Source organism: Carettochelys insculpta, chromosome 6, assembly GCF_033958435.1.
Source record: "Carettochelys insculpta isolate YL-2023 chromosome 6, ASM3395843v1, whole genome shotgun sequence".
Taxonomy (NCBI): domain Eukaryota; kingdom Metazoa; phylum Chordata; order Testudines; family Carettochelyidae; genus Carettochelys; species Carettochelys insculpta.
Window position 1 is genome coordinate 81,041,143 of NC_134142.1, and position 26,941 is coordinate 81,068,083.

At 39.5% G+C, this 26,941-nt stretch overlaps 1 protein-coding gene across 1 annotated transcript in view; it reads right to left on the minus strand.

Moving 5' to 3' along the window:
- The window catches only part of SHANK2 (SH3 and multiple ankyrin repeat domains 2), a 721,067-nt gene that overhangs the window by 216,979 nt on the left and 477,147 nt on the right, over positions 1-26,941 (minus strand). Inside the window, exons 17-18 of the mRNA XM_074997460.1 lie at positions 8,699-8,781; positions 7,032-7,156 (exon numbers count right to left, since the gene is read on the minus strand). Coding sequence (XP_074853561.1) covers positions 7,032-7,156; positions 8,699-8,781 — 208 coding nt within the window. The remainder of the gene's footprint in view (positions 1-7,031; positions 7,157-8,698; positions 8,782-26,941) is intronic.

The following is a 26,941-nucleotide window of genomic DNA, read 5'->3' on the forward strand; positions in this document are numbered from 1 at the left end:
AGATATGTAATGACAATACAGAAACTTAAAATAAGCCAATAGTAACCTTTTGCTTTACAATTTTTGCATTTAATTTTTTTCTAACTTATGCATTTGTTATTTCCCCAATGTTGAGCAAAGTGTAAGTCAAGAAAATGCTAAAGAAGATTCTATAGGAATGCTTTATACATGCTATAAAACAGCCCATGATAATTCCACAGAATTCTCTATTTTCTTGATTGCATACCTAGCCATCTGAAATTTGGATACTTAAAACAGCAGCTGTGCAGAGTTAACTTTACCAAAAAAAGACAGTGGATATCTGACGGGGGGGGGGGGGGGGGGGAGAACAGAGAAAAGAACAGGGAAAGCATGGAAGAACAAATGTAAAACCAACACATTTCAGACACTAGCCAAGTGCCTAAATAAGTTCTAGCAGTTGAAATTCTGAATGCAGAAACTCAAATGTTTAGTGGAAAAGGAAGACGACTAAATCAATCGTCAATCTCTGATGCAAAGTTTATTTTAAAAATAGCTTTGAGCAGCATCACATAGACTTCTTCTGTCTAAATCAAAATCCCACACAGGACACTAACTCATCTTACTTTTACAGAAGTACATTACTTAAGGATGCATCCATATATGCAGTCATGAGTACTCTATGTGGCTTCCACTAAATATTTCAACATGGCTTCTTAATGAATTCCTTATGTTCCCTTGGGGTCCTTTCATGAAATGTAATCTTTGTGGAGAGGCCTAAAGAGAAACTGCTCCATGCTCCCCCCTCCTGTGATAAAAAGGCAAACTCTAAATATCACAGCTGTGAACAATGCATGGGGTACAAAGCAATAAAGATGGATTGTATCCTCATTTTGCTGAGCAAAGTAAACTCTGGTGTGTAAATGATATAACTACAACTAATAGTAACCCCAGTTTCAGATGCTAAAAATGAATGTGCAAAGTCAACAATAAACAGAAGCATAAATAAATAGAGTGTGTGTTAAGACCTCTCTAAGTAAATCCTTCAGCATTTCTGGAGCTACTCAAGAAAGAAACGAGTAACAGGATAAAAAGTCATCCTGGATCGCATACATGGCTGGGATTATATACACAACTGAACTTGTGGTTATTCTACACAGGCTGTATGTCTCTGGTCCAGTAACATCCAAAATCTGGCAGGGCCACTGATATTGCCAGATCAGAGCCTGGGGACCAGACAGCTCCAGCAGCAGCAGAATGGAGTCTGTCGGGTGAGCTAGCAGCTTGTGGGGTTGCTGAGACCAGGGGCAGCAGAGTCTGCAGGGCCAACTGATGCAGGGCCTGGTAGAACCTGTGGGGCCAGCAAAGCCCATGGGGATGGTCGGAGAGAGGAGGAGACCAAGTGACCAGGGAGGGTAGCCCAGCAGGGAGGCCACCGTGTCCCTCCCTTGCAACTCAGTAGCCTGACCGCCCCTGGGGTGGCAAACTCCCTTGTTTTAGGCAGGTCGGGTCCCTATGGTGCCCGACCGTGGAAGTACAACTTGTATTAGAGTTCCCTCCAACAGTTAATATGACTTGATCGTTGATCTAAAAAGCAGTAGTTTCCTCGGGTATGGTCACTTGCAACTAATTACATGTAAGAGGTCTATAATTCTAGCCAGTAACATTATGCGGGTTCACGCGTATGCATGCACTCACAAACATGCACACCCGCGGCTTTGAGAAGATCCCACTTCCCAAAGTTGAAAATGATTAACCAAGTCAACAGGAAGGAAATGTGTAAACAAACAGCAAGAATGGCAATTGGGAGTTATAAAATGCTCCACTGGACGCACACTTGATTTTCATACTCACAAAAGATGATTTCTTCCATTAAAAATCTATCCTGTTTAAAAATGGAAATAAAAACATATAAAATCATATATTTTAAAATTATACATACAAATGAAAAATGGAAAAAGGAGAAGATGATACCAGTGACTATAAATTAGCCACAATGAATATAGAAAACCAATAAGAAAAAAATGCAAACATCCAACTAAAACTCTATGGCCAGCACCCTTATGGACAAAAAAAGCAAGGGATTTTTTTAAAAAAAATATCAAACAATTTTAGAAAGAGAATAGGTCCCTTATGAGACAGCAATGAACTAAATGATAAAAATAATCCAGAAAAAAATAGAAGTAATATAATGAATAGTTGTTCTATAAAGGAAGCTAAATGAGGTACTCATTTCTTATGGTCCTCAAAGAGATTCTTTTTATTTCAACAATAACTAGGCAACACATTGAATACCAAACAGCTAAATTATATGTATTTTAATCCAAAGCACCGGACAACTTGCACCCACTGCCTGACTGACTAATTTAAATGGAATCTTGGTGCCCTTTAAGGATCTGGGCTCCAGTCTTTAAAATACGGTATTTTTAAAACTATGTCACAAGTCAGCCAGAAGATATGGGGTCTTGAAATAGATGAAATTCTATGGCCCAATGTTATTCAGCATGTCAAGGTAGATGATTGTAATAAGCCCTGCTGCTTTAAAATCTAAAACTGAATATTATGCAATTCTCTTGATGAGGGCATAAGGACTGAACTTCTCAACAGCTGCTCCTTCAGTTATGCTGCCTCCCACACATGAATGAAATCCCCTTCAGTGCAGAGGGACAGAATAAGGCTTTCCTACCACTTAAATTCTCAAAATGAGGATTAAGTGAGGTTTAAAGACACTGTGTGGGCCCTCCGCACAAAGATTAATTTCAACAATATTTGTGGAAAAAAGCTAGTCACACTGGTACCTTTGCAGGATTAAGTCTGTGAACATCTATTTAAAAATAAACTTTTTAAAGTATACAGCAGTAAGTATTTTGCATACACACAAAATATTTAATTACTATTTTCCTAATTTACACAAATTTTCTCCTCTAATATAGATATAAAAATGAACCTTCACCCTACTTTGCAGAAAATGAAGACAAATTACCCTCTCTTGGTTGCAACAGCAAAAATCAGTACAACATCACATTCTCATAAGGCAGTTCACACATACCAAAAGCTTAAATGTTCCCTGAAAAAACAAAAGAACTTTTCCTAAACCTGTAAATCTAAAATCAGCTCTTTGATTACACAGCTTTTAATGTTTGACCAAAATTATTATTTCTTCTCTGTGTCCAGATTCAAAGAATGGATATTCTGACCCAATGACAATTTCATTAAATAAGGCCATATACAATAAAAATATTTCTATTTCATGAATACTTAAAACAATATTTGTACTAAATAAATCCAATGTACTAACCAGTGCTCTTCATGTGTCACTCTTAATAAGATCTGTCTAGAAACATCTGTTCCCTTTAATACCAATTCCTCTCTGATGTATCAGTTCAGAGGGTTTTGGGCGTGTTTTTTTTTTTTTTTTTTGGTGGAGGTGAGTGGTTCCATAGATGTAAACTGGAATATTCAGTTAACCTTAAATCTTTCTAGCAAACCCTGAAATTTCCTTTCTTCTTGTTATTACAGTAAAACATTAGCTTGTTTAGTCACTAAGTTTGAATTCCAGTTAGACTACAAACAGTCTTCAGTACTCTAATAATAATAAAATTTCAATCTGCTTGCAAATGCAAGCAATTACCTAAGATCAGTAATGTGCATTTTAACAAAGAGGAATAAAGAAAATTGTAGTTGTGAAATACTCCAGAAGTAGCTCCATTTTTAATAGTAGGTACATTTTAGTTTAATTATGACATTGCCACTATGAGTGTGATGCAATTAGCTACACTTCTCTCTCAAAACACACACACACACACACACACACACCACACCCAACCCCAGCTCAAAACAAATTATTTTAGGCAAGTTTAATGGCCTGCACTAAAGTGGTCCATACTGGTCTAAAATTTACACATCTATACTGAAACTTGCAAAGCTATCAAAAGTAACAGTAATTATGCATTGTTAAACTACTTTTTAATTATATCGCAGAAAACACTTCAGGTGCTATATTTAGAAATATGGGGTATATGTAGATGTATATATTAAGAACTATATCCTACAAATAAAAGGAACCATTTTTATTAGAAACTGCAGTTACTACAAGACTTGCCACTCTTTGTTCCAAAAGTTTCCAGTAGCAAAATCAAGCCTGTACAAATAAATAGGGTAGGTAAGAATCTTTGGATGAAGTATCAAAATCAATAAAATACAATTAGTGCAAGTCACTCTACAATATTTGTGCAAACTTTACAGCTGTTTCAAATGTAAAGGAAAATTCCCATTTTAGCAATGTTAACATCGAGGGAGACTAACATCCATAGATATAAGAACTATTACAGAAGCCAGACCTCAGAACAAGGAAATCCTAATGGAATCAGCATGAATTTAATTACATTAAATACGATATTCTATGTTTATCAAAGCATCTTTCATCTAAAAATCTCATACCATGCTACATTAACAAGATTAAAACCATGAAACCTTCCCATGAAGCACATGGGGAAACAAAGGCAGAGAGGTTAATGTCAAGGTCACTCAGCAAATCAGTGGAAAAGTGAACAGAGAAGTACCTTGCTTGGTTTCTTTCTTGCAAACATTGATCTACAATACTCCAACATATCTATGACAGCAATTTTTGGATCAATCATAATATATAAGTGCTATAAAAATGCAAACGCTCATATGTATTTTCACACTCAAATTGACAGCCTGATCACTGAGCAAGCTTCCTTGTGGACTTAGCTGTGTCATGGAAAAGTATCCAGGCATCATTTGATGCCCTCCTGTATTAGTAATTAGCTCTATTCTTACTCATTTTTCCCCCCATTTGGGTACGTACCACAGTGTAAGAATGCATGCAGATATCAATAAAAAAGTTGTAAGGACAATTCCTCTAATTATAAAAGTCAATTGGGAAAGAAATTCCCTACTTGATGGATCAGATGCTAACAAGCATGTGAAATCTAGAATACCCACGTGCTAATAATGTTTACATTATAACCTCCAGCGTTTGCCAGTTCTCAATCTGAAGAGTCATTCTTGCATTTTTCCACTATTTTATTTATGCTGTATCAGCAGAAGCAGCATGTGTTCTTTTCACAGTAGGTTCTGTCACAATAATACAATGCTATTTAAAGGACAAAGATAAATAGAAGAGCATACATAAAACTAGAAAGTTTTTACACAAAGACGACAACAAGTACCATGCTTCAATTCCATAAATTTAACATGGGCTATTAAGGTAAGTCTTAGGCAAAAAAGAAGTTTTTCAGCATGGTAACAAGTCAAATCAGTGTTATATGTTTTTACAAAAAATGTAAAGGGCAACATACAATTAACAGAAGTATGTTGTATGACTTTATTGGACTAATTAGTTTTCATCAAATAATGGTAGCCAAACATACGGAGGAAATTCATGGTATTTCCATACAGAGTCTTGGGAGACATCAGTCACTTGGATGGTACATGGTCTTACCACTAATTGCCATTATTACAATAGCCACACATGACAAAATACTAATTTTTTCTTCTTAGGGATCAAAGTAAAGCTGTGATTCTTTTGCATTAGTTCTTTTTTTAATGTGCAATTTGTGGCTTAAGTAGTAACTCGAATGGTCAGATTATATACACAGCTAGATTTGTTTTACACATTACCACATCCTTCAGAACAGGCTACAAACTTCACCGCATTGAAGTATGGATTACGGCCCTCATTCATGACACCCTCCCTTCCTCAAGGAAGTATTTAAATGTGTGCTTTAAATGCTTTACTAAACTGGGGACTAGACATTGATTTATTTCATTATGAAGCTTGTTCAGAAACCAAGTTATAGGTTTGTACATTATTAATTATCCTATCATCACAGTCTAAGCAATTCTTACCAGTCATTTTGTCAACCTTTCATCCTCCTTGTAGGAAGTTAACCATTGCTCACCAATCAATCCATCAAAGCTGCCTGCGAATAGCCTTTGTGAAAACTGCCCACTTAAGGGCAGAAAATGTACTGCTGATACTTCCAAACATCTTCAGAAAAAGCACTTATCTTACAAATGCCAAGCACTACCAGAACAAAAATCTAAAAACCAACAAGCTAAAGACAAATCACACTGACAAATACTAATTTTTAAAAAGCATCTTCTCCTGTTTAGGCATCAATGCTCAGAGGGACATCAACTTTTCTTGCTTACCTTGAAAAAGTCTATACTTTCATTGATATAAAGAACTCCCTGTGTACATATTCATTGTATGACCATGCAAGTAACAAACCTAAATTGCATTTACATTTAATATAAAGGAAAGATGACAAGGTTGTATTCTATGTAAATTTGTATTCCAACTCAAAAGTTTGACAAATACACCTCTGAGAAAAAGAAAAGAAAAAGGTCAATCAATACAGAAACCTCAAACATCAGGTTTTTTTTCCTTGTAAACACTAACACATATGCATATACTGTGGGAACAGTTACGTTTAGGTTGTAGATTCACGTTGCAAAACATCTGGAAACACATCATCAACTGTGCAGACTACATAACAAGTAATGTTCTATTTGAAAAAAAAAAAAAAGTTGTTGTGAAAGCATCCTCCAAATTATCCTGGCCTGTGTCACAGCAATAAATGAGTAAAACAAAAGAAAAACCCACCTCATCTCAATACTTCTTGATACTGGCCTTTAACAATTCTCTACTTGCCATATCTGCCAAATAGAACACCTCACATGCAGATTCTTTTATACCATGCTATTGAAGTCCTTTCATTAAATTCCGCACTGCTACCAAACAAGACTGCAAAAGGGTTTTATATAACTGCTATACTAATGAAGTTATTTTTTTAGCAGTTATTTAGTAGTCTACCCCAAATCAAAAACAGAATCAGTCTCCAGCAGTTTTCTCACATGGTATCCAAATCTGTTTACTTTCCTATATTTTGCATGAAATCCAAATAAGATCATTATTATTATATCAGCAGCATCCTCGGCACTATTGGTTATAATCATACTTTATAGCTCAAATTTAAGTGTTTAAAAACAACACACAACATTTTTGCCACCAGAATACACAATCAAATTCCATGCTTTCCTACCTCAATCAGGAAGTCTCCAGTTCTCAAACCAGCTTGCCATGCTACTCCCCCTTCATCCACAGATTCCAGGTACTGCAAAGCAGGAAAGGCTGGAGTTGGGGTGAATTCTTCAATAGGTGTATCAGCTTTGAAGATAAAAGGTCATATTAAAACAAATAATAGTTGCAAACATAATTTTACTGAAAAAGACTCCATGGTGAATGAAGAACAAAACACACATTACGTACTAAAAGTAAATTAGGCCTCTGCTGCAGATAATCTAGATACAGGCAGTCCCTTGGCACTCTACAGTTTTCCATTTTTGAATATATTCCCTTTTTTGCCACATAAAATAATCAAAATGTGTAACAGTTCAGTTTTGATTGCGAAGGTCAAAGCCTTTTGGAAATGTTTATATATATTGAAATGCTCATCTCATTCTCTGCAAGAACTACCCTGGTTTTACAATCTATAACTGGGAGGAAAAGTCCTAGCTTGCTTGATTTACATTAAATGTTGGTAAGTTATTCTTTACACTGATATGAATCTCAAAACATGAGCAGAAGAGATATCAGTTTCTATTGTAAGGAAAGGCACAGCAGGCCAAACACCAGTCCTGTATCAGAAAGATTTAGGATTATTAAGGGCTTGAGACCTTTCATCTGAGGGGCTCACACCCCTGTACTTGAGAGTGCGAGTGTGACTAAATTACTTGGGCTTACACAGAGGCTGTAACCTCACTTTGCTGCATAGACATCTCATGCCAGTTAATCAAAAGAAAAAGCCACTGGCTTTCCTGGCAGTCCCCACTCACATGCATTTAACAGAATGAATGCTTTTATAGCTATTCAAAAAAATACGGTATTATTAAATTTAGTGAGGGAACATAAAAATGATGTCCCCAGAATGAGGGTGTGGAATAGCCTTCATGACCACATGTGAGCAACCCTTTAATTGGAGCCAGGCAGGGCAAGGGAAAAACCCATAAAAAACTGAGGGGGAGCAAGAGATGGGACATACCATCAATACATTTTAAAAAACATAAATTGAGTAAAATTCACCGACACTGAAGCATAAGTTGAAAAGCAGAGCACTAAATGTAAGACTTCACTCTTAAAAATCCTCTAAAATAATCTTTTCCTTAGACTAAAACCTAACGTTTTAATGTATGAAGAAAAGCAGTTCTTAGAACGCATCACAGGCCATGCAACATATGTGCAGCTTCTGAAGACAGAAAGACCATATTTTCATACCAAAATTGCATCAGTGTCACCTTGCACAAAGTCCACACCTATTTTAAGCAAAACACTAACCTGCCTTTTTTTTTTTTTTTACTTGCTATTCACAGATACCATTTTAAAATTGACTAACATTTGAAATACAAGGTAATTTTTTTCATCTGAAGCAAGATGCCTGTAGTTTGGCTTAGACGGCTAACAGAATATGTACATGAAAAAATGTTGCAACTACTCTGAAATAAAAACAAACAGCATATGAAAGAGCTCTGTACAAAATCCAAACTGCTCAAACAGAAACCACTAAAATCCATCCGAGTAGCACAGAATGCAGCGAACACTGTTGTCTAGCAACCAAGTGCACCAAGAATAATTCCTGCTTATTCAGAGATGTGAATATATGAATTCTGTATATTTACACAAACACACAGAGACACACAGAAAAATGCATACCTTTTGCCCCTCTGAGCACAAATCCAAATCCTTCATTGTCTTTTTTCTGCAGGACCACTGCCTTTTCTTCTATAATGCAGTCACTGTAGAGAGAATTCCGAGGATAGCGACCATTATTACATCCCTTCATCACCACTGTAGTAGCTGCTCCTCCAGTGTGCAGGTTCATCATCATCACAGCCAGTTAATCAAATAATATTGCAGTAACCAAGCATGGAAGAAAAAAAAACCATCAGCAAACAATGGAGGGGAAGACAAAACACAGAGCTTAATGGTAAAAGAGAACATGACAATGCAACTTAAAAGGGAATGAAAAGGCAGAGTGAGGGGAGAAAGAGGAAGAAATCATGCATGGTGGTTTGTAGTCTATATGGATGACTGAACAAATGCATGATCATGTCATCTGTGGGTTAGCTAGGATTCTAAAAAGAAAAGAAAGTAAGTGAGCTGAATGACAATATCATTAATAAACTCCTCAATCATGGATGTACCAGATGCATCTTCTAGTGAAGCCAAAATGAAACCAACCAGAAGAAAAATGAGGCAGCATTTTAAAATTTAAATTAGATCTGTTTTCTCTATTAGCTAGCTAAAAAGGCACAAATATAGTCGGAAAGCTATGCCTTGCATCAAAAGCCCTTTTTCAATCCTATTGAATGTTGCATGCTGCAAGAATCCCACATGATCATCTGACAACCTACAATGCTAACAACGTGCAGCTGCCCTGGCGTCATCAAGCACAAATCTCCACAGCATCAAGAATCTGCATAACTGAAATAGTAACAGGGCAAGTGCAAGCATGAAAACAAATTTTTTAAAAATATTTCGGAGTCCCTGCAAAACAGAGAAATGCTACAAACAAGGCTATAGTAAAAAGCACCCTGTAATTTAGAGGAAATGTAGCTTTAAGATTCTTGCTCACGTTATCTAAGAAAAAAGTAGACACTGGATGAAGAAAATGCAGTTTTGCAAAATAAGCAAATAAAAACAAGCTTAGTTTGGATATTTTACAGTACAGGAGTCCAGCAACAAAAGATTTAACAGTCTGAACTTTCTCACTTTCAACAGCACTAGGTAATTAGAATTAGGTTAATAAGAAGTGGACACAAAAATAATTTAAAAAATTTAAGCACAGCTATGAAGTACAGAAACTACTGCCCATTACAACTTGCCAGGCATTTTTTAAATAAGCACAAGTTAGAGGTTAAACAGCTAGCCACAAACAAAACGTATTACAAAATGTAGTGCTGCACTAGCTTAAAACTTCGTTACTAGCAAAGACGGCAGCAAATACAAGGTAGGAGTTAATTTTAATTCTCACTGTTCCCATACATGCAGATCATCTTCAAAAAGGACATGCTTGAGGGAGCCTTGAAACAGCACAAATTAGCTGTGGCTGTCCACTTAGAGAATTTAAGTTACTAAGGCTTCTGTTGCAGAGAGGAGGGAAACATTCACTACCTGCAAGACAGTCAAACTGTTTTGGTACTATTGTAGAAAGAACCCAGAGGGAAACACTCTGGTAAAGAAAAAATGGTGACAACTTCATATTTGAAGCTCTCAGCAGAGCCACATGATTCCATCACGACAATAATCCAGCCCCTATATGAGGTAGAAAGATAATGAAGTATCAGATGTGACATGCACAATACAGCACCCACTCTCTCTCCATTTTGGGCTCCACCAAATAGTCCAATACCAAAGCAACTAGCTGAGTGTTGCAGCCAGTGTTAATATTGTTTGCTGCATTGGTTCCAGAGTACAAGACAGACAAAGGTAGGTGAAGTTACTCTCTTCTATTAATGAAAGAGAAACTTCTGACATACACAGATCTCTTCTTCAGCTCTGGGAAAGATACTCAGGGTATGTCTGTACTTACCAGAAGATTGACATGGTCAGGGTCAATCTTCCCGGGTTCAATTTAGCACACCAGGTAGGGAGGCATAAAATCAAACTATCAGGGCTTGACAGTCAAACCTGGTACTCCTCATTCTTGCGAGGAATAAGGAAGGTCAATGGGAGAGTTTCTCCCATCAACCTCCCTGTGAGGTGGGCCTGATAAGTCTCTCTCACATATGTCAATTTCAGCTATACAATTGTCCTAGATGGAATTGCCTATCTGAGATCAACTCTCAGGTCTAGTGTAAACTTGCCCCCAGTGCCATAGCTAAATGCAGGTGGAACAGGTTGGTTGGCATAAATAAATAGTTAACATATCCTAAAGAGAGAGTTTAAGACTAAGCAGTGTGTTAATGCCTTTGTAGCAGGAGCGAGGGGTGTTAATGGGTTACAGACAGCGCTGACTGTGACAGAGAGATAGCTGTGCTAGTCTGTAGTCTATCAAAACAAAAAAGCAGTCCAGTAGCACTCCAAAGACTAACAATATAGTATATTAGGTAATAAGCAATTGTAGGACAGACCCATTACTTCTGCTCAGTGTTACAATTCACAGCGTTGCCTGTATGTTGAGAGCTTGGGCTGTCACCTAGAAGAGATTCAGGTGCCACTCAGCTGATTACCAGAGAGCCCACAGCCTCCCACAGTTGCTACTGATGGTGCACATCCACACATGACTTGGCACACAAATTAATTGATTATAGATTGTTGTAAATAACCACTTTAAGATACTGGATATGACTATTTACATTACTGTAAACCATGCTGTTACATTTTAAGAATATACAAACAGGGAATTAAAAAAAAAAGGTTGAGAAAATGATTCAGTGGTTATTTCCCCCTTTACCTACAGGAAGGTGGGACTTGCCTTGATATTATGGCTGCTGACAATGGGAAACAGTAGGCATAAATTGATGTGTTCACTGCTACGGAGCCAGGAATCCAACAAAAGTAGCAGAATGAGCAAGGGAAACTATCAATAGGCAACAAGCTTATTTTTATATCTCCTAAGACAACATGTTTAAGCATAAACTGTTTCCAATAGACTTTCCTTTGTTTATTTGTTCTGATGGGGTTCTTTTGTCTATTACTGTGCTGGATGTATTCCATTTATACAGGTCAAGACATCCTTGAAGCATGTTTGCAGTCTATGTGGGTCTAGCAGACTAAATTGTGCCCATCCCGCAACTAGGTCAAATTATCCTGGATCAAGCTGCCTTGGCAGCACTCCCTCAGTTCTGAAGGTGGTGTGAGTACTTAGCTGCAGACTAGTCATATAAGACCTTCATTACCAATCATGAGTAAGATCCTCCCATGGTGCCATAGGCCCATTCAGAGGGCTGGTCTCCAAATGATAAAAGGAACATTTTACCCAGGCAGTTTGAGTGGACCATATGGCTCCATATGAGACTGAGCAGTCCCTGCAATAATGAAGACTACGCGCCAAACTCCTGTAGGTAAACACACGTGAATTTAGGTTTGTCCTGTTTTGAAAAGAAATCAACTAACAGACATTTAATAGAGGAGTCTTGAGTTTTTTCACTATTAGATGATGGCTGTCAGGTCAGTAAGATAAAATAGATAGGTTTAATTATACTATTTAAGGTAACCTTCCATAGTAATACACATTTCATCTTGTCATCAAACTACTTGCAGTAGAGTGCCAGCCATTGCCTTATATAGCATATTTTCTCCCAGATTTGCCATTTATCAGATAGGATTAACATAGGCTGCTTCTCTGCAATGGTTCTTCAGCCCTTAATTTTGAACTAATTTTGAATTTTTCTGCCAGGAAAAACAAGAGTTCCTAATTCTAAACCGGTTGGTGTTTGTTGGGTCTAAGAAAGCAAACTACCACACCACTGCATGAAAAAAAAAAAAAAGAGTTTTGTATTGTAACACATCCTTTACATGTATGAAAATCTGTTTAAACCTGAACTATTTTGTGAGGTAAGCCACAATTCCTAATTTTACAGGCTGGGACACTGACAAAGAGGGCGTGTGTGTTGCCCAGAGCAACAGACAGAAATGCAAATGGCTGCTCAGTGCACATCTAATTTCTCCCAAGGTAGCTTACATTCATTTCAGAGGGGTTATCATTGTGGATTTACAGTTTCCATGTTTGTGATAGCCTACATAGGCAGCTATATCTGAATATTGCTTGAGTAATGCAAGAAATCCCATGCTATAGCTCACTGATATGACTGAGATTTGAGTCAATTCCTACAGAATGTTTTATTGTAAGATACAATGAAATTCCTGTTATGTACAGGTTCTGCAACTGCTGGGATGGGTCAATCTGACTTACTATTTATAGGTCTCTCCCTTACTGTAATGAGCTCAGGAATGAGAGGCTCATTCTAGTAATTATGAACGTCAACATTAGTGAAGAGACTACATCTGATTGCTTGAATTTCCCTGGCCATTGATCATCCAGCTGTGCAATTCACTGTAGCAGAATACAGAGACAATAATTCATTGGAGCAGCTAGTAGCTATTTCCAAGTGGCAAGGTACATTTGGCACTACACAGAATATGCAGGAAGGTACACAAATTGTCCCAGTCCCAAAATGCTTACAATCCAAAGAGAATCAGAATAACTCATTTCTTAGACCTATCTTCAAACTTGTAGCAGTCGCTTGCAGTACCTCCCATGCAGGCATCTTTGTGCTGATGCTTTATAAAAGTATGTGGTGATACTAAATTTGGGTATTTTGGCTATTATACATATGGTAGGCATGAGAACTAAAGAAGCTTGAGAAATAGCATCCGAGTTTGCAATTTACTCTTTAAACTCTCTACTGTATAGTCTTTATATGTAGATTTCCCACATGACCTTAAATATTGGATAACATTTATTTCTATGAAACATATTTTGCAGAATATATGAATGGTTGTTTTAAGTATTTTTATTCCTTCTAGTACTGTTTGCTTTTCCAAGTCAATTACAATAAACAAAATCCATCAAAATAATTTTTATTGATAGAAATTGTAACGTGGGTTTGTCCCCTACTCCCATGTATCAAATACTTCATACATGGTTTGTTACACCAGAATAAACATCTACTCTTGCTAAAGCCATTTCCGTTGGTCAGTTTTCCAAAGAAGAAAGGGAGAGACAAAAATTGCCGCTTATATTGAATGTTTCCTTTCATAGAGGAAAAATACTTTTGGTTGTTAAGAGATTTCCATAGTGCCACCAAAAAGCTTGTTAACTTAAGGCTCTTTAACAGTGATAAACTTTCTGGATGGATAATAGGAAATAGTGCTTTTGAAGACATGATTCCACTGAAGGAAAAATGTAACCATGTATCAAGATAAAAATACTGGGGTATGTTCAGAAAACCAGACTGCAAACTCTCGTTTGGTACCACAATAACATCTGTATCAGCATTTACAGGAGGAGTACTAGCAAGTAAAAAAATTGATGGTACACTAGTCAGGCTATAGGAGAAGAGTGGGATAAAGGGAAAAGTGATTTTTTTTTTTTTGAAGAAAGCTGTTCTTTGGTCTCTGCAATGCCTGAAGTTGTGAAATTCACAGACTCTCAAAACAGAAATAAAAGAAGAATATCAGCTTTACTCTAAATAGTTTCTCTCCTCTTCCTTGCAAAGATTACTGATACTCTTGGGGTGGGGGGAGCCTATTATCTGCATTCAGATTCTGCCATAGGAGGTTGGGTTAACTTAAAACATCCCTACATATTCATGCAGCTTTTATGTAAAGTAATTCAATTACGTTTGGGACATTGCAGCAAGAATCCTCTCATGAGCCGACTCCAAAACGTCTCAAGGCTTGTTTTGTGTGGGACCTTGGAGACAAATAAGTTTCATTTGACGATGGCAAAAATTAGTTTGAGAGCTCAGACACCCAAGAGCTAAGGGAGGCTTTATAAGCTCGTTTTCCCAACACCAACCGTTTTCATTGGACAATGAGTAAAGGTGTATCATCAAGAATGTAGGAGATAACCTGGCCTTTAAATTTTAAAATTTCCCAATAAAACCAACTGTAATAATATATAGTAAATACAGAACACACTGATGGCCATCTAGACTTGAGAAATAAAGGTAGAAAGTGAACTTAATGTTAAAAGAAAGGGTAACAGATGATATGCCTACTGTCAGCCATTGAGTTTGAGTCTGCCAGATACTTTCAGAGAACCTTCAACTAGCAGTGACTTGCAAACTGGAGTAACAGGAATGGAATGATATTTAACAGTGTAAAGACATGCCTTTAGGAACTAAGTTTTTGCTATAAGCTGTGGACTTATCAGCTGGAAGTAACAGAGGAAGAGAAAGAGCTGGGTGTATTGCATGATTGCAGGACAACTTAAGAGCCATCAATATGACATGACTTTGAAAAAGGTTAATACAGTTGTACCAATGCTCGGGGGAAGAAATTCTCCCTTCTCCCCCCTCCCCCTCTGCCGCTCTTCAGGTCAGATTGCCAGAGACCTTGGAGATTTTCACCTTCCTCTGCAGGAAGTCACAGAGGTATTTTGCAGGTTTAAACTAGTGTAAATGGTCAATTCTCTATGAAACTTGAAGTCTTTAAACCATCTGAGGACTTCAGTATCTCAGCCAGTGGTTAGGGGTCATACCCCACCAACTATTTCTCCACTTCCAGCCTCTTTGTTTACCTTCCCATTGTTTTAAAACAGCACCTTCCTGAACAATTTCTTTTTCCATGCCCTCAAAACTCACCAAAAAGCCTTATGCTAATTAGAATAGAAAGGATGTGCACAGGTGAGAAACTACCTGTGTTTCTGTAGCTGAGCTTTGTCTTGAGCACACGTGCTACTGCAGTGGCTGGCTGTGTTAGGAACAACTAGAGTAATACTAAGACAGCAAAATGCTTTCAGATTGTTGCTCACAACTTTACCTATCGCAGCATGCCCATCTTCCAGACTTGCTACTGCAGAGATGACCATTGAAAAATGAAATAAAATGCTCGTTATATGATTTTGTTACACGACAGTCAGTCTCATCTCACAAGAAAAATCTATGCATCCTGTTTGTATATGTTCAGTGGTCCAGAGTTTCTAAATACCACACAGAGATTAAGTACTGCAATAAGATGTCCAAGCCATGTCTCCTCTTCTCCCATATAAGAATTTTGTACTACTAGAGAAATCAAGAGGGGTTAATGTAAGATTTTGATATTGGTCACATTCTGGAGATGGGGCAGGGCAAGGATTTGCATTTTACTTTAAACTGCAAAATAGAATCTAAGGAAACTAACAAGTTTTATAAAAAATGTTGAATGTTGGTGAATAGGGAAAATCATGCTATTGTTTCCAGCCTTATGATTAGTAAAGTTTCAGGGAAAATAATATTAACCATAATGGTAAGAAGCAATCCTCTCTTTAAAGGCTACATATTTTCATTAACCAAATCTTCTAAAATGAGGCAGGACAGCTCATTCACTATGAAGTATTCTACAAGTTTTCCACAGAAAAAAATTGGATTCACTCATTCATGTTTATGTCACTCAAATTCAGAAATTATGTTGCTTTCCAGAGACAAAATGTAACTAAAAATTTGTATCTACTTATCTTATGATATTGACTGCAAGAATGTAAGATTTATGTAATACGATTGAGGCAGGGAGGGAGAGCAGGGAAGAAGTTAATTAAATCATTGTCAAGAATAAATCATCAGAAATTTAATACTTTAAAAAAAACAAACCCAACTTTCTGGAGTTGGTACATTCACATCTACTGAAGTCAACCACCTGCAACAATCTGGTCAAGCATCAGTGAAAACAAAATGGCTCTGAGTTTGTGCCTGCCACTGAGGCAAAAATGATCACTGAAACCTTGTGAAAGGGCCATTCTGGTATACTAAATGTTGGTGGCAAATGCAAAATGGGCATCTGGAACATTCAAATGTTGTGTGAAATTGCTAAAGTTGTCCCTTTTAAGCAGCCAAAGAGCTTGACCTTACCTGACACATACTGGCCAATAAACTGTAAAAACAAAGTTGAGGACAGTAGTTCTTTTCTCAGATTACAACAACAGATTGCTCAAGAAAGAGCTGGCTATTGTACTTTCACTTATTTTCCAGTAGGCACTACAGAGTCATCAGATAAGTAATGAATGGCACAGCAGCATCTTACTCTGTTCTGGCTGTGGAGCATCTTATCACTGTGTATATTGCCACCAATAGCAAGGCTAACAAGGACACTAAAGGTTTTTACCGGCAGCTGCAGGTAGTTTTTAATGAAAGTCCCAGAAGGTAACAGGTCATGACTCTAGGCTTCTATAATGTACAGGTAGAAAAGGATTTCCACAGTGGTTGAGTACACTGGGAACTTTGGTGCTCAAAAGAACAAGGGTAAGTGATTGCTCAAATTTGCACCTGTTAATGAGATGGTGAGCACTGTCTCACTCTTCCTTTTCCTGAAGTTCACAAGCAGAATTAGTATACCCTACTTGATTTCACTAGGCCTGTAATTGTGTTCTTGTTAACAAAACAGTTGGCAGACAGACATCTTTGATATATGTAATCGCTGATGTGCCCGTTACTGGCTCCTGGTGACAAAAGTGCACCTTTAAGTTGCTGTCTTTGAGGTCAACATGCTAAAGTTTGTTGAATCCAATCAAATGCTCTTCTTAGAAATGAACTATTAAATGGCTTCTTGTTCTGAACTGTTCAAAGCCACTGCTCACTTCCTCTGTCATCTGATGAGGAGAGAAACTGTTTCAAGGCCTCCCTGCTGATCACTGCCTGCTTGGTACTGAACCATCAGCCCTTCAGATATCACCCATTGATCACTGCAATTTGTGCACACATGTCAAGAGCAAAAAAGAGCTAAATGAGTTCAACATTGGAATGTTGTCTAGTCACTCTGCATGAAAGATGAAGAATACTGGTACTCAAACCAGGTATCCAGGTTAGAACAGGCAACTCCCTGGTACAATTTCTGCAGCCTCCATTCAACTGTGCACTGACTGTGAAAGATGGCAGCATCATTTTGCCCAGTAAAGAACTGGAAGGGTGGTATTAGCCAGCCTGCAAGATCACTTGTATCATTGGGAAAGTCATTTCAGGTGTATTTCAATTATTTGCAACCTCTCATCTTACACTTAGGCTACAGCTACACTACAGACATCTTTCGAAAGAAGCTCTTCTGGAAGAGCTCTTCCAAAAGAACTTTTGAAAGCGTGTGTCCACACACAAATAAGTGGATCAAAAGAGTGATCTGCTGTTTCAAAATAGAGCATCCACGCAGCCATCACTCTTTTGAAAGAACGGGCCAGTGATCGAAAAAAAAAAAAAAAAGAGGACTCATGAGGACTGCTCTTTCAAAAAAAGAGGGCCTGTGGAGCATCTACCCACATTTTCTTTTGAAAGAAGGTGTCTGGCCTGAAACGGGAAAGGAAAAGCGATTTCAAAAGGAATGCCACATTCTTTTGATTTACTTTTGAAAGAACGCTTTGTGTGTGTGTAGATGCTCCACAGGAAGTTTAGAAAGAGCCCCCTTTTTTGGAAGAGTCCTTCAAAAGAACTTGTTAATGTAGATGCAGCCTCACAGTGTGGTGTTCTGGGTAAGTGCCACCTGGCTTCAAGCAAGAAGAAATCTGGTTTGCCATTCATAAGTTGAAGTCTGGGGTGGCTCCAGAAGTCTGTAATGCCCCCAAATTGCTGAAGAGAGAGAGTCCAAGTTTGCCACAGTTGCATACATTCTGCTAGACCTCCTGTGCATCATCATCATAGCTGAATACAGGGAGATCACTATTTTGTCTCTGTTAAAAAGTGGGCCAGAAGATCAGATGTCACAACTATAGATGTATTGTGTTGTGGTCAGTGCCAGGGGAGAAGTCTTTTCAAAAACTGCATCACTGATTCAAGACAAGGGAAGTGAAGGCCAGGATAGTCACCATGGCTTTAGAGCTTGGCCATTGTGCTACTGACCACATTTTTTGCTTTGAGATAGCTTTTATGAGATGTCTGAATATAATAAGCTGTGTATAACACTTTCTAAATAGGCTTTCATTAGCCCTTTGTTTTAGTGTATCAGGCAAGGTTGTAAGATGTGGTCAGGTGACTCAGCATTCCCAGAAAGATAGCATTATTGATAGAACCACTTTCTAAAACAGGGGCAAGCAAACTTTTTATGTCAGGCCCCACTTTTCATCCCTGAAATTAGCAGGGGGTCCCTCCACTGACTAATGTAATCCAAACCGATAGAAAATTTGGTTATGTTCACATAAAAACCCTTTTGGCACGTGTAAGAAAATAAGCATGTTGAATGTAAAAACTTTATTAAGCGATACATAAATGTGAATACACGTACGTAAGAACAGTAACCAATTTCAACACTTTTAATTAGATGAATGAGCAAGACCCAGCAGCTGACTGTTATGCAACCCTCCCCTTTATGAAAGGTCATGCCCTCCCAAATTTGCTCATCTGTGCTCTAAAGGAACACAAAGTGGGGTTTGAATTAATGGGAGATACTTGCCACATTTTTGTGTTTCGGCAAGGCTGCATCATCACTATTCTTGCTTGATATCAGTACTGACTGATGGATAAGCTTGAAAGGGCAGTTGATGGTGGCACCGAGCTGAACATCAGTTTACATGGAAACCTCAAATACACCCAGTGACACTGCTCCACTGGCTCAGCTGGTAACTTACGGCAGATGATGGAATATCTTACCAGACACGTATCAAATTTAGAGGGCTGGGGGGAAGGGGGGGGAGAAAACACCTACCAACCTCTAGTCATTACCAGCAAGCAGTCTCCAGCCAACAGAGTATTGTATTAACCTGACCAGACAACATCAAATAGGCGGCAACTCTCAGATTGATTGGTCTGTCAGCACCAACTGTTATAAAAATGTAACTATAAGAAACACTGCTTTAGTATGTTAAAAAGCTATGGACACTTTCATAGCAGCTGCCATCGTGTTACGGACACTTCAGTGGTGTCTCAGAAGTCATTACATCAAGCTTCCTACAAAGCTGTTAATGCGAAGAATCATAGTTACATCAACTTTATCATATCAGAGTGAAATGTGGGCACTGTGGAGCACTAAAGAATGGATGACTGACATTTTTGATTCTCCTCGTCTTTGTCAGTTCTTCTGTATGAAGTGGCAGGGAAAAGATCTGAAATGAGGAGATGCTCAGACAATCCCAGCAACTGCCTGTATCGGCTCTAGTCCAGTTTCAGCAGGTTTTTCTTTTGATACAGGGAATTACAAAATGCATTTACTACAGTTGTTATACACTTGACAAACAGATGGGTGCCATGTGGCATGATAAGAACACCTATGACAGATCCAAACTGAACACCCAGCCAGCCTAAGCTAGTGTCGATACAGGTAGTGCTCAACAGTAAAATAGTGTATACACTTTTGTGATTTGACTTGTTAATGCAGGCTGAATGTCAATTGAATTGGACATTACTAATTTTGGTTTCTCTCCCCCATCCCTCCTGATTACCATTGTTTATAACCTCACTAACCTAGGGTGAATCAATGCAATGCTTTGTCCACAGAAACAGAGAAAGAAGAAAAAGATCAAAATACTTTGATGTATTAACTTCTACCAGATTTATTGCATATTAGGAATTCTGATTTTATTTTTGTGGCAAATATTCAGCACACGGAAAGCTGAAGACAGTAATGTTGAATTTGTAATCCTACAGTGAAAAGTTCTGATGTGAAAAATTATGCATATGCTTAAAAATAAAGTATGGAAAAGCAGAAACCAGGGCAGAAAGTTCCCTCTTCACAGCACTGAACAATTGTTTCATTACATACATAGTACTTGTCATAATTGCTTCATTACATACCTGGTACCCACTTGTTATTCTCAGTGCTCTAAGATCAATTCCACTGTGTCTGAACACTCATATTTCTCTTATAACAAATAGAAATATTGATTTATTTTTCTTAAATGCTATCAACATCCGTTCTAGTGCCTTACCTGAAACATAGCTACAAACTAAGGATGAAGCATACAGAATGCCTAGTAGTACCTAATGCGATGGTTTGATTATGCAGATCCTGGTGCAGAGAAGACGACTAGACAGAATACTTCAATTTATTTCACACACATACCATGCAAAGAGTCAGAGCTGCAACTTTTAGCTACTTCAGGATGAACTTCTCTAGTCCGGCACACACTTGTCTGGCAACTTCCATAATGTGATGTTATTTTAGATAGTTGGATGACCACTCATCATGGATGTGACCAAGTTTCCCATGATCCCATAAAGTTTGTTCCCAGCCACCGGTCCTGACTATCAGGGTCCTGTGCTGTTATTTAGCTGTAATTTACCCTTAAATGTCTTCTATGAGCTCAGTAAACAGAGGAAGTGTTACTGATGCTACTAAACAACATTGACCTATGGTGCAGCAAATTCTCTGGTTCAGCTCCAGTCAAGTCCCAAGAATGCCAGACAAGACAGGTTCAACCTCTACTCATTCAGTCTTGACTTGTACAGGTAACTACTGTATGAAAACTAAACATCAATTGTCTAAGGGATCCACTCCTGCATTGTTTTCACATTCACACAAGCAAAGAGGATAACTTCAAAAGCCTACAACGTGGGGACCAGTTGGTTTAAACAGACTAGGGCACTTTTCCAGTGTACTTTTGATATTGGTATCTCTGCCTACCTAAACACAGATGCCTTCAAGCCTTGAAGAACAGGGAATTTCTACTCAATCATAACACACTAAAATAAGGATTAATACCTACTTCACATAGCATTAGTAGATCTGAAAGCACTTTTACAAAAACAGGGCACCATAATTATTCCCATTTTACAGACCGTGTAAATGAGGTGCAGAGAGATAAACTACTTCAAGGTCACACAGCAAAGCCAGGATTTGAATTCCACCCTCGAGTCCCAATCTAGAGCTCTGTCAACTAGACTACACTGGCATCCAAACTTCAATTTTACAAGAGATCACATTTTGTGAACACCTCCCCCCCCACCAAAAGCAGTTGCTCCACGATACTGGAGTGACCCGATTGTAACACAGATGAACTAAAGAACCAAATTTTAGTATTTGATTTGGATTTTTATCTGAACTATTGTGCTTAGAAACTTGGGGTGAAAAACTTCTAGGAGCACGGTAAGCACCCTGAGCGAATGTATCTCTGCACTTCAGTCTGGGTTGAAACTCAGGGAGTGGGGAGCTGCAAAGGCATTTGGGCTGAAGTTCTTTCCAACCATGACCACAAAGTGGTGCCAGATCTGGGCAGAGAGTGAGGTGGGCCTTCCCCAGTCCCCATCCTCAGCCCTGCCAACCCTCATTTTTGATTATCTTTGTGTGGCACAAGATCTTGTGTGATCACACCTCTCCAAAAGGCTGCCAAAGTCATATGGCAGAACAGCAAGAAAACAACAAGTAGTCCTGTGGCCCCTTATAGACTAACAGATATTTTGGAGCATAAGCTTTTGTGGGCAAAGAGTTGCATCTGACAAAGCAGGTCTTTGGCCATGAAACCTTATGCTCCAAAATATCTGTCAGTCTATAAAGGGGCCACAGGACTTCGTGTTGTTTTTGAAGATACAGACTAACATGGCTACCTTTCTGATACTCGTCAACAACATGCTTGTGAATTGGCAATAAGCAGCATGATTTACAATAAAAAAGTAAAAATAGGAGAAAATTATAGTCTGGCATTGATGGACAGAATGTACATCTGTAATGGCTTGAGCAGCCCCAAAACTGGAAGGAAAGGGGTAAAGCAGGCTGGAGGGAGCCTGTGCAACACCCAGCCAATAAGTGAAGGGCTCCTGGGGGCAGCCAATCAGCAGGCAGTTTGCTGGTGCTGCCTTGCATATAGGGAGTTGCTTCAGAAGAGCTGAATCAGTAGGGGCTGGCCAGGTAAAGTGCAGACCAGATCTGAGAGAGAGAGAGTTAGCACCTTAGATACAGCAGTGCTGGGCAGGCTCCAACTTGACTCCTGCCAGCACTGAGGTGGAAGACCACAAGGGATCACAGGGGAAGCGGCCCAAGGAGTGAGAGATGGTCAAGGGAAAGAGAACAAGAGGGCAGGACAAGGCTGCTGCCAGAGGGTCCCTGGGCCAGGACTCAGTAGTGGGCAGGCCTGAGTCCCTTTCCTCCCCCTTTGCACTGCACCTAGCCACACCAACTGTGGCCAATATGGGCTGTGGCTTGCTTCTGAGGTAGGGGTAGATAAAGGCTGCAACTGGCCATATTGGCAGGTACCCCGAACGAGGGCTTTTGGACCCATCCCCCAGAAGGGGGCAAGGGACTGTAGTGGGTGCTGCTGGGGAGCAGTGTCCCAAAGAAGGACCCAGCAATCCTGCGAGCAATGCAGATCTCAAACAGAGCACAGATAATGGCAGCACATGACACACCAGCCAGAGGGAGATGCCCAGCTAAGGAAAAGGAGCTGATTCCCTCAGCTACCAGCTGGAGGCACCATGACAGTGAGTTCACCCTGTGGCAGCACTTTCTAATGCACAGGTGAAATTACTCAAGCACCATTATGAAAATATCGCTTGTCACGACAAATCAGTTTCACACTGAGTTTTCTGTTGAGCGTTCTCTATATGTTGGACATACCTGCCACGTAGTCTAACTGGCACACACCACCCATTCGACATTCTAAATAAACTTCTCCCATTTTTGATTCAGACATTTTCAGTTCACTCTCCTGTTCAGGCCTATCCCATTCTGCATTTAAATCTCCCCCAAAGACGGTGGGTGCACCAGTAGTGATCACTTAAAGTACGCCCTCTACAATTTTCCTGTGTAACTTACAGAACTGTAGCTCGCATGGGGTCTGTTACAAACCAGCCCCCTGAAGTTGTTTGCATGGCCAATTTAACCCAGAGACTAGTTTACATCACACACAGCTGAACTATAAGAGCTTAAAAATTAAGTTAGTTCTTATTCCCAGTGAAAGGGTTGCCAGCCCAACAAAAAATTAAAATTGTCACCTTAGATTAGAACATACATGCTTTATATAATGTTCGCTGCTGACAAGTATTAGGTGCCACATTAAGATACACACACACACAGAGACCAATGTCAAAAATGTCAGCTAATTTTGGGTGCCTGGATCACTGTATGCCTCAAGTTTGGTTGCAATTTCATTCTTTAAACTAGTTTCCAGTACATATACCTGTACACTTGTATTATAGATGAAGAAAAAAGGGATGCTGGATGCAAATCACAGACCTTTTTACCTCCTATTTCAGCAGTTACTCTGGCTCCAAACTGATGGACGGTAAACCCTCGATTTCACAGATCCCGATTTAGCAGACTTCAAAAACAATGGACAACCCTGTTCCTGAAGTCCACCGGTGTCCATAAAATCCTAACCCCCCTGCTCCCCCCGACCCCCAAAATTAAGGGACTTTCCACTGCCACCTGGAGGAGCCGCTCCAGGAACCACACGGCTGCAGGTGCTGCACAGCTGGAGCTGCCTCACTGTGCATGGCTAGAGGCATCCTTCCACGTACAGCTGGAGAAGCCCTGCCACTGACATCAGAACCATCACACGCTCCTCCCACCAGGGGTAGGGTGCATACATGAGTGCCATTTTCCTGTGTACATGCTCCACCCCGGTGAAAGGAGTGCATGGCAGCTCCAGTGTGGTTCCTCCAGCTGCATGGCAGGCTCTGGCAATTCTGACTCCAGCAGCTAGAGTTTGACAAGTCCCCAGCTTTTTATTTTGGTGGGCGGGGGGCACTAGCAGGGGTGGGTGAGTAGTAAACACTTGGATTTATCAGGCTTTCGGGGTTAATGGGCAACCCTCCCCCCTTTAGCCCATTAATCGAGGGTTTACTGCACTTTGCTCATGGCACATAATAAGAGTGAAATTGATTAAGAGCACATCAAGGGCACATAGTTCCATAAGAAACAAAAGTTGGTCACTGGACTTGGTAGTTTTTTTTCTCTCTGCTACACATCAAAAGCACAAACCTAAAAAGTGCAGCCGTAGTATGTGTGATAGGGTAAGAGGCGTGTGCTTTTCAGCAGCTGCAGAAGGTTTTTTTAGAAACTTTATAAACTAACAAAAGAGAGGTTTATTTGCAAGTGTTATATACACACTGCAGTCACCTTTTCAAAAGGCAGAGAACAGGACATATACAGATGCCCCATTCTCCTCTGTGGCCCTGACTCCTGCTCCTCCTCTTTCCTGAAGTCCCACCCCACTGGCCAGGCCAGAAGCTGGAGTTGGGCAGTCTGGTAAGAACACACAGATCCTTGGATGCTGTGGGGAGCCCTAGACCTGTCATCAGTCACAGAGAACAAGGTGTATGCAGAAGCCATCTTCCCCACTGTGGCCCTGCCTCCTGCCGCCTCCTTCATGAGGTCTGAGCAGAGTAGCACCACAGGGAGTTGGGGACAAATGCTGCCATGGAGTTATTCCCTAGACTTTCTCTGCCAGTCAACCCTGGCTGACATCTGTAGAGTCAATGTGGCACCATGCTCCAAACTGAAGCGCTTTGGTCATGGCACATGCGGAGTTTGAACTTGATAAAGATCACATCTGGGGCACATAGTTCTATAAAAACTGATTCAGTGTTTTTTTTCTGTCTGCTACACATCAAAAAGCAGCACCTGGGGGGAAATTTACAGCCCCCGACAATGTTCCTTCTATTTTTTCCAATTCGTGAATGGAATACATTTTCTTATATGCACTGAGGCCTTTGCAGACATGCAGCACCAGTTGAAACACAGGCTGCTGGCTGTGGGCACTCTGCCAATCATCTGAGCGTCATTTGAATTTCTCCTGGGTGTCTGCCCAAGCACACAGCTAGAAGGAACACTGCCCTCTGACCTCAGTTACTCAGTTTTGAAACTTGCCTCCGTATGCCTCTTTTTACTGTCTTGGCATTGTTTGTTCATCCACCATTGTCTCACCTCCACACAGCCCATGCAAGCAGTTTCACCCTCCCATCTCCCCTAACCTCCTGCATCTACTATTTACCTACTTCCTTCTTATATCCAGAAACCTCTCAACCCCCTAAGCTTAACTCTGGATGCCTTCACACAAATAAACTAAGTTATCTGCCCAGAAGATCCCCTTCACTTTGTATGTGTGCTGTATCCATTTGTCCCTGGCTTACACTGATTTGATGCTTTTCCAAGTAGGGACTGTCGTCTCTATAAGCATTTGTACAAGGCCTACCGCAATGATACTCCAATCCCAAGAGGGGCCTTTGAGTCCCATTTAAATTATATTACAAGGAATAGAAGCTATGAGTAAGGCACTTCAGAGATTTATATCTGGAGCAGCAGAGTAGAGATAATTTGTGCCTGAAAAGGGAAAGACCTGGAAAGGAAAGCATGCGTGAGAGCATCAGGTGAGGTCTGGGGTGTGTTATTTCTGTTTGCAAACAAATAACTCAATGTGAGGCAACTGGGAAAGCTCTGATTTTTTTTTTTTAAACTTAGCCATCTGGAAAAGGTTCTTGGTTTAAAGAAATATTTGAAATGATTTTATTTTCTTGTGTATCTAGGAATGTTTTATCTCTTGCTGAGAAAGCAATTGAGAAACCAAATTTGCCTATTAAATCCCTTTGCTTTTTCCAAGACAACTGGTATTAAAACCACCATGATGCATTACTCATTTCACTGGAGAGCTGCCTCTTCTACTACGTTACTAGACCTTCCTTGCTCAGCTAGTGGGACAGATGGCAAAAGGCACTGGAGCATGATAAGCTTTCATGTCCTGTTCTTTCAATGGACACAAAGTGTGCAGCAAGCAGGACTAGTACTTCTTAGCATAAGAAGAATGCCAAAAAATAGTTCTGTGAAGGACTAGAAGTGACCTATGTAAAGTGTTGATACCTACATAAACTCCTCTAAAACAGTCTTTCCTATGGTTACCATCAGTGCCACAGTATAGAGGAAGTTTCATGCATAGTGATTACATACTTTAAATCTAGGCTACAATGGATAATATGAGAAAAAACAGCAAATTATCATTTTTTTTTTTTTACAATAAACCAGTTACCACATAGCTCTGGATATTCCAAGTCAGGGTTGAAACTCTTTGGCTACATCTACACTACAAGCATCTGTGTTCAGAAGTTACTGTCTGAAGAGATTTTCTGACAAAACTTCTGTCAACAGACCACATCTGCACATAAAAGCAGACTGATTTTTTGATGTGTTCTGTAGACAAAAGGGCCCTCTGGAGCAGCTATGTGGCTTTTTGTTACCCTTACATTATAGAGGCTCTGAAGCTCAAAAGACCCAAGGCATTTTTGGATATTTATCTGATCCAAACTCAAAAGCACCCAAGTTTTGAATGTACACCTGTAAGTTTGTTTTCAGATAGCGTAAACACATGCTGTAAGCCCTAGACCAAATCATGATCTAGTCTTAACCTCAAGA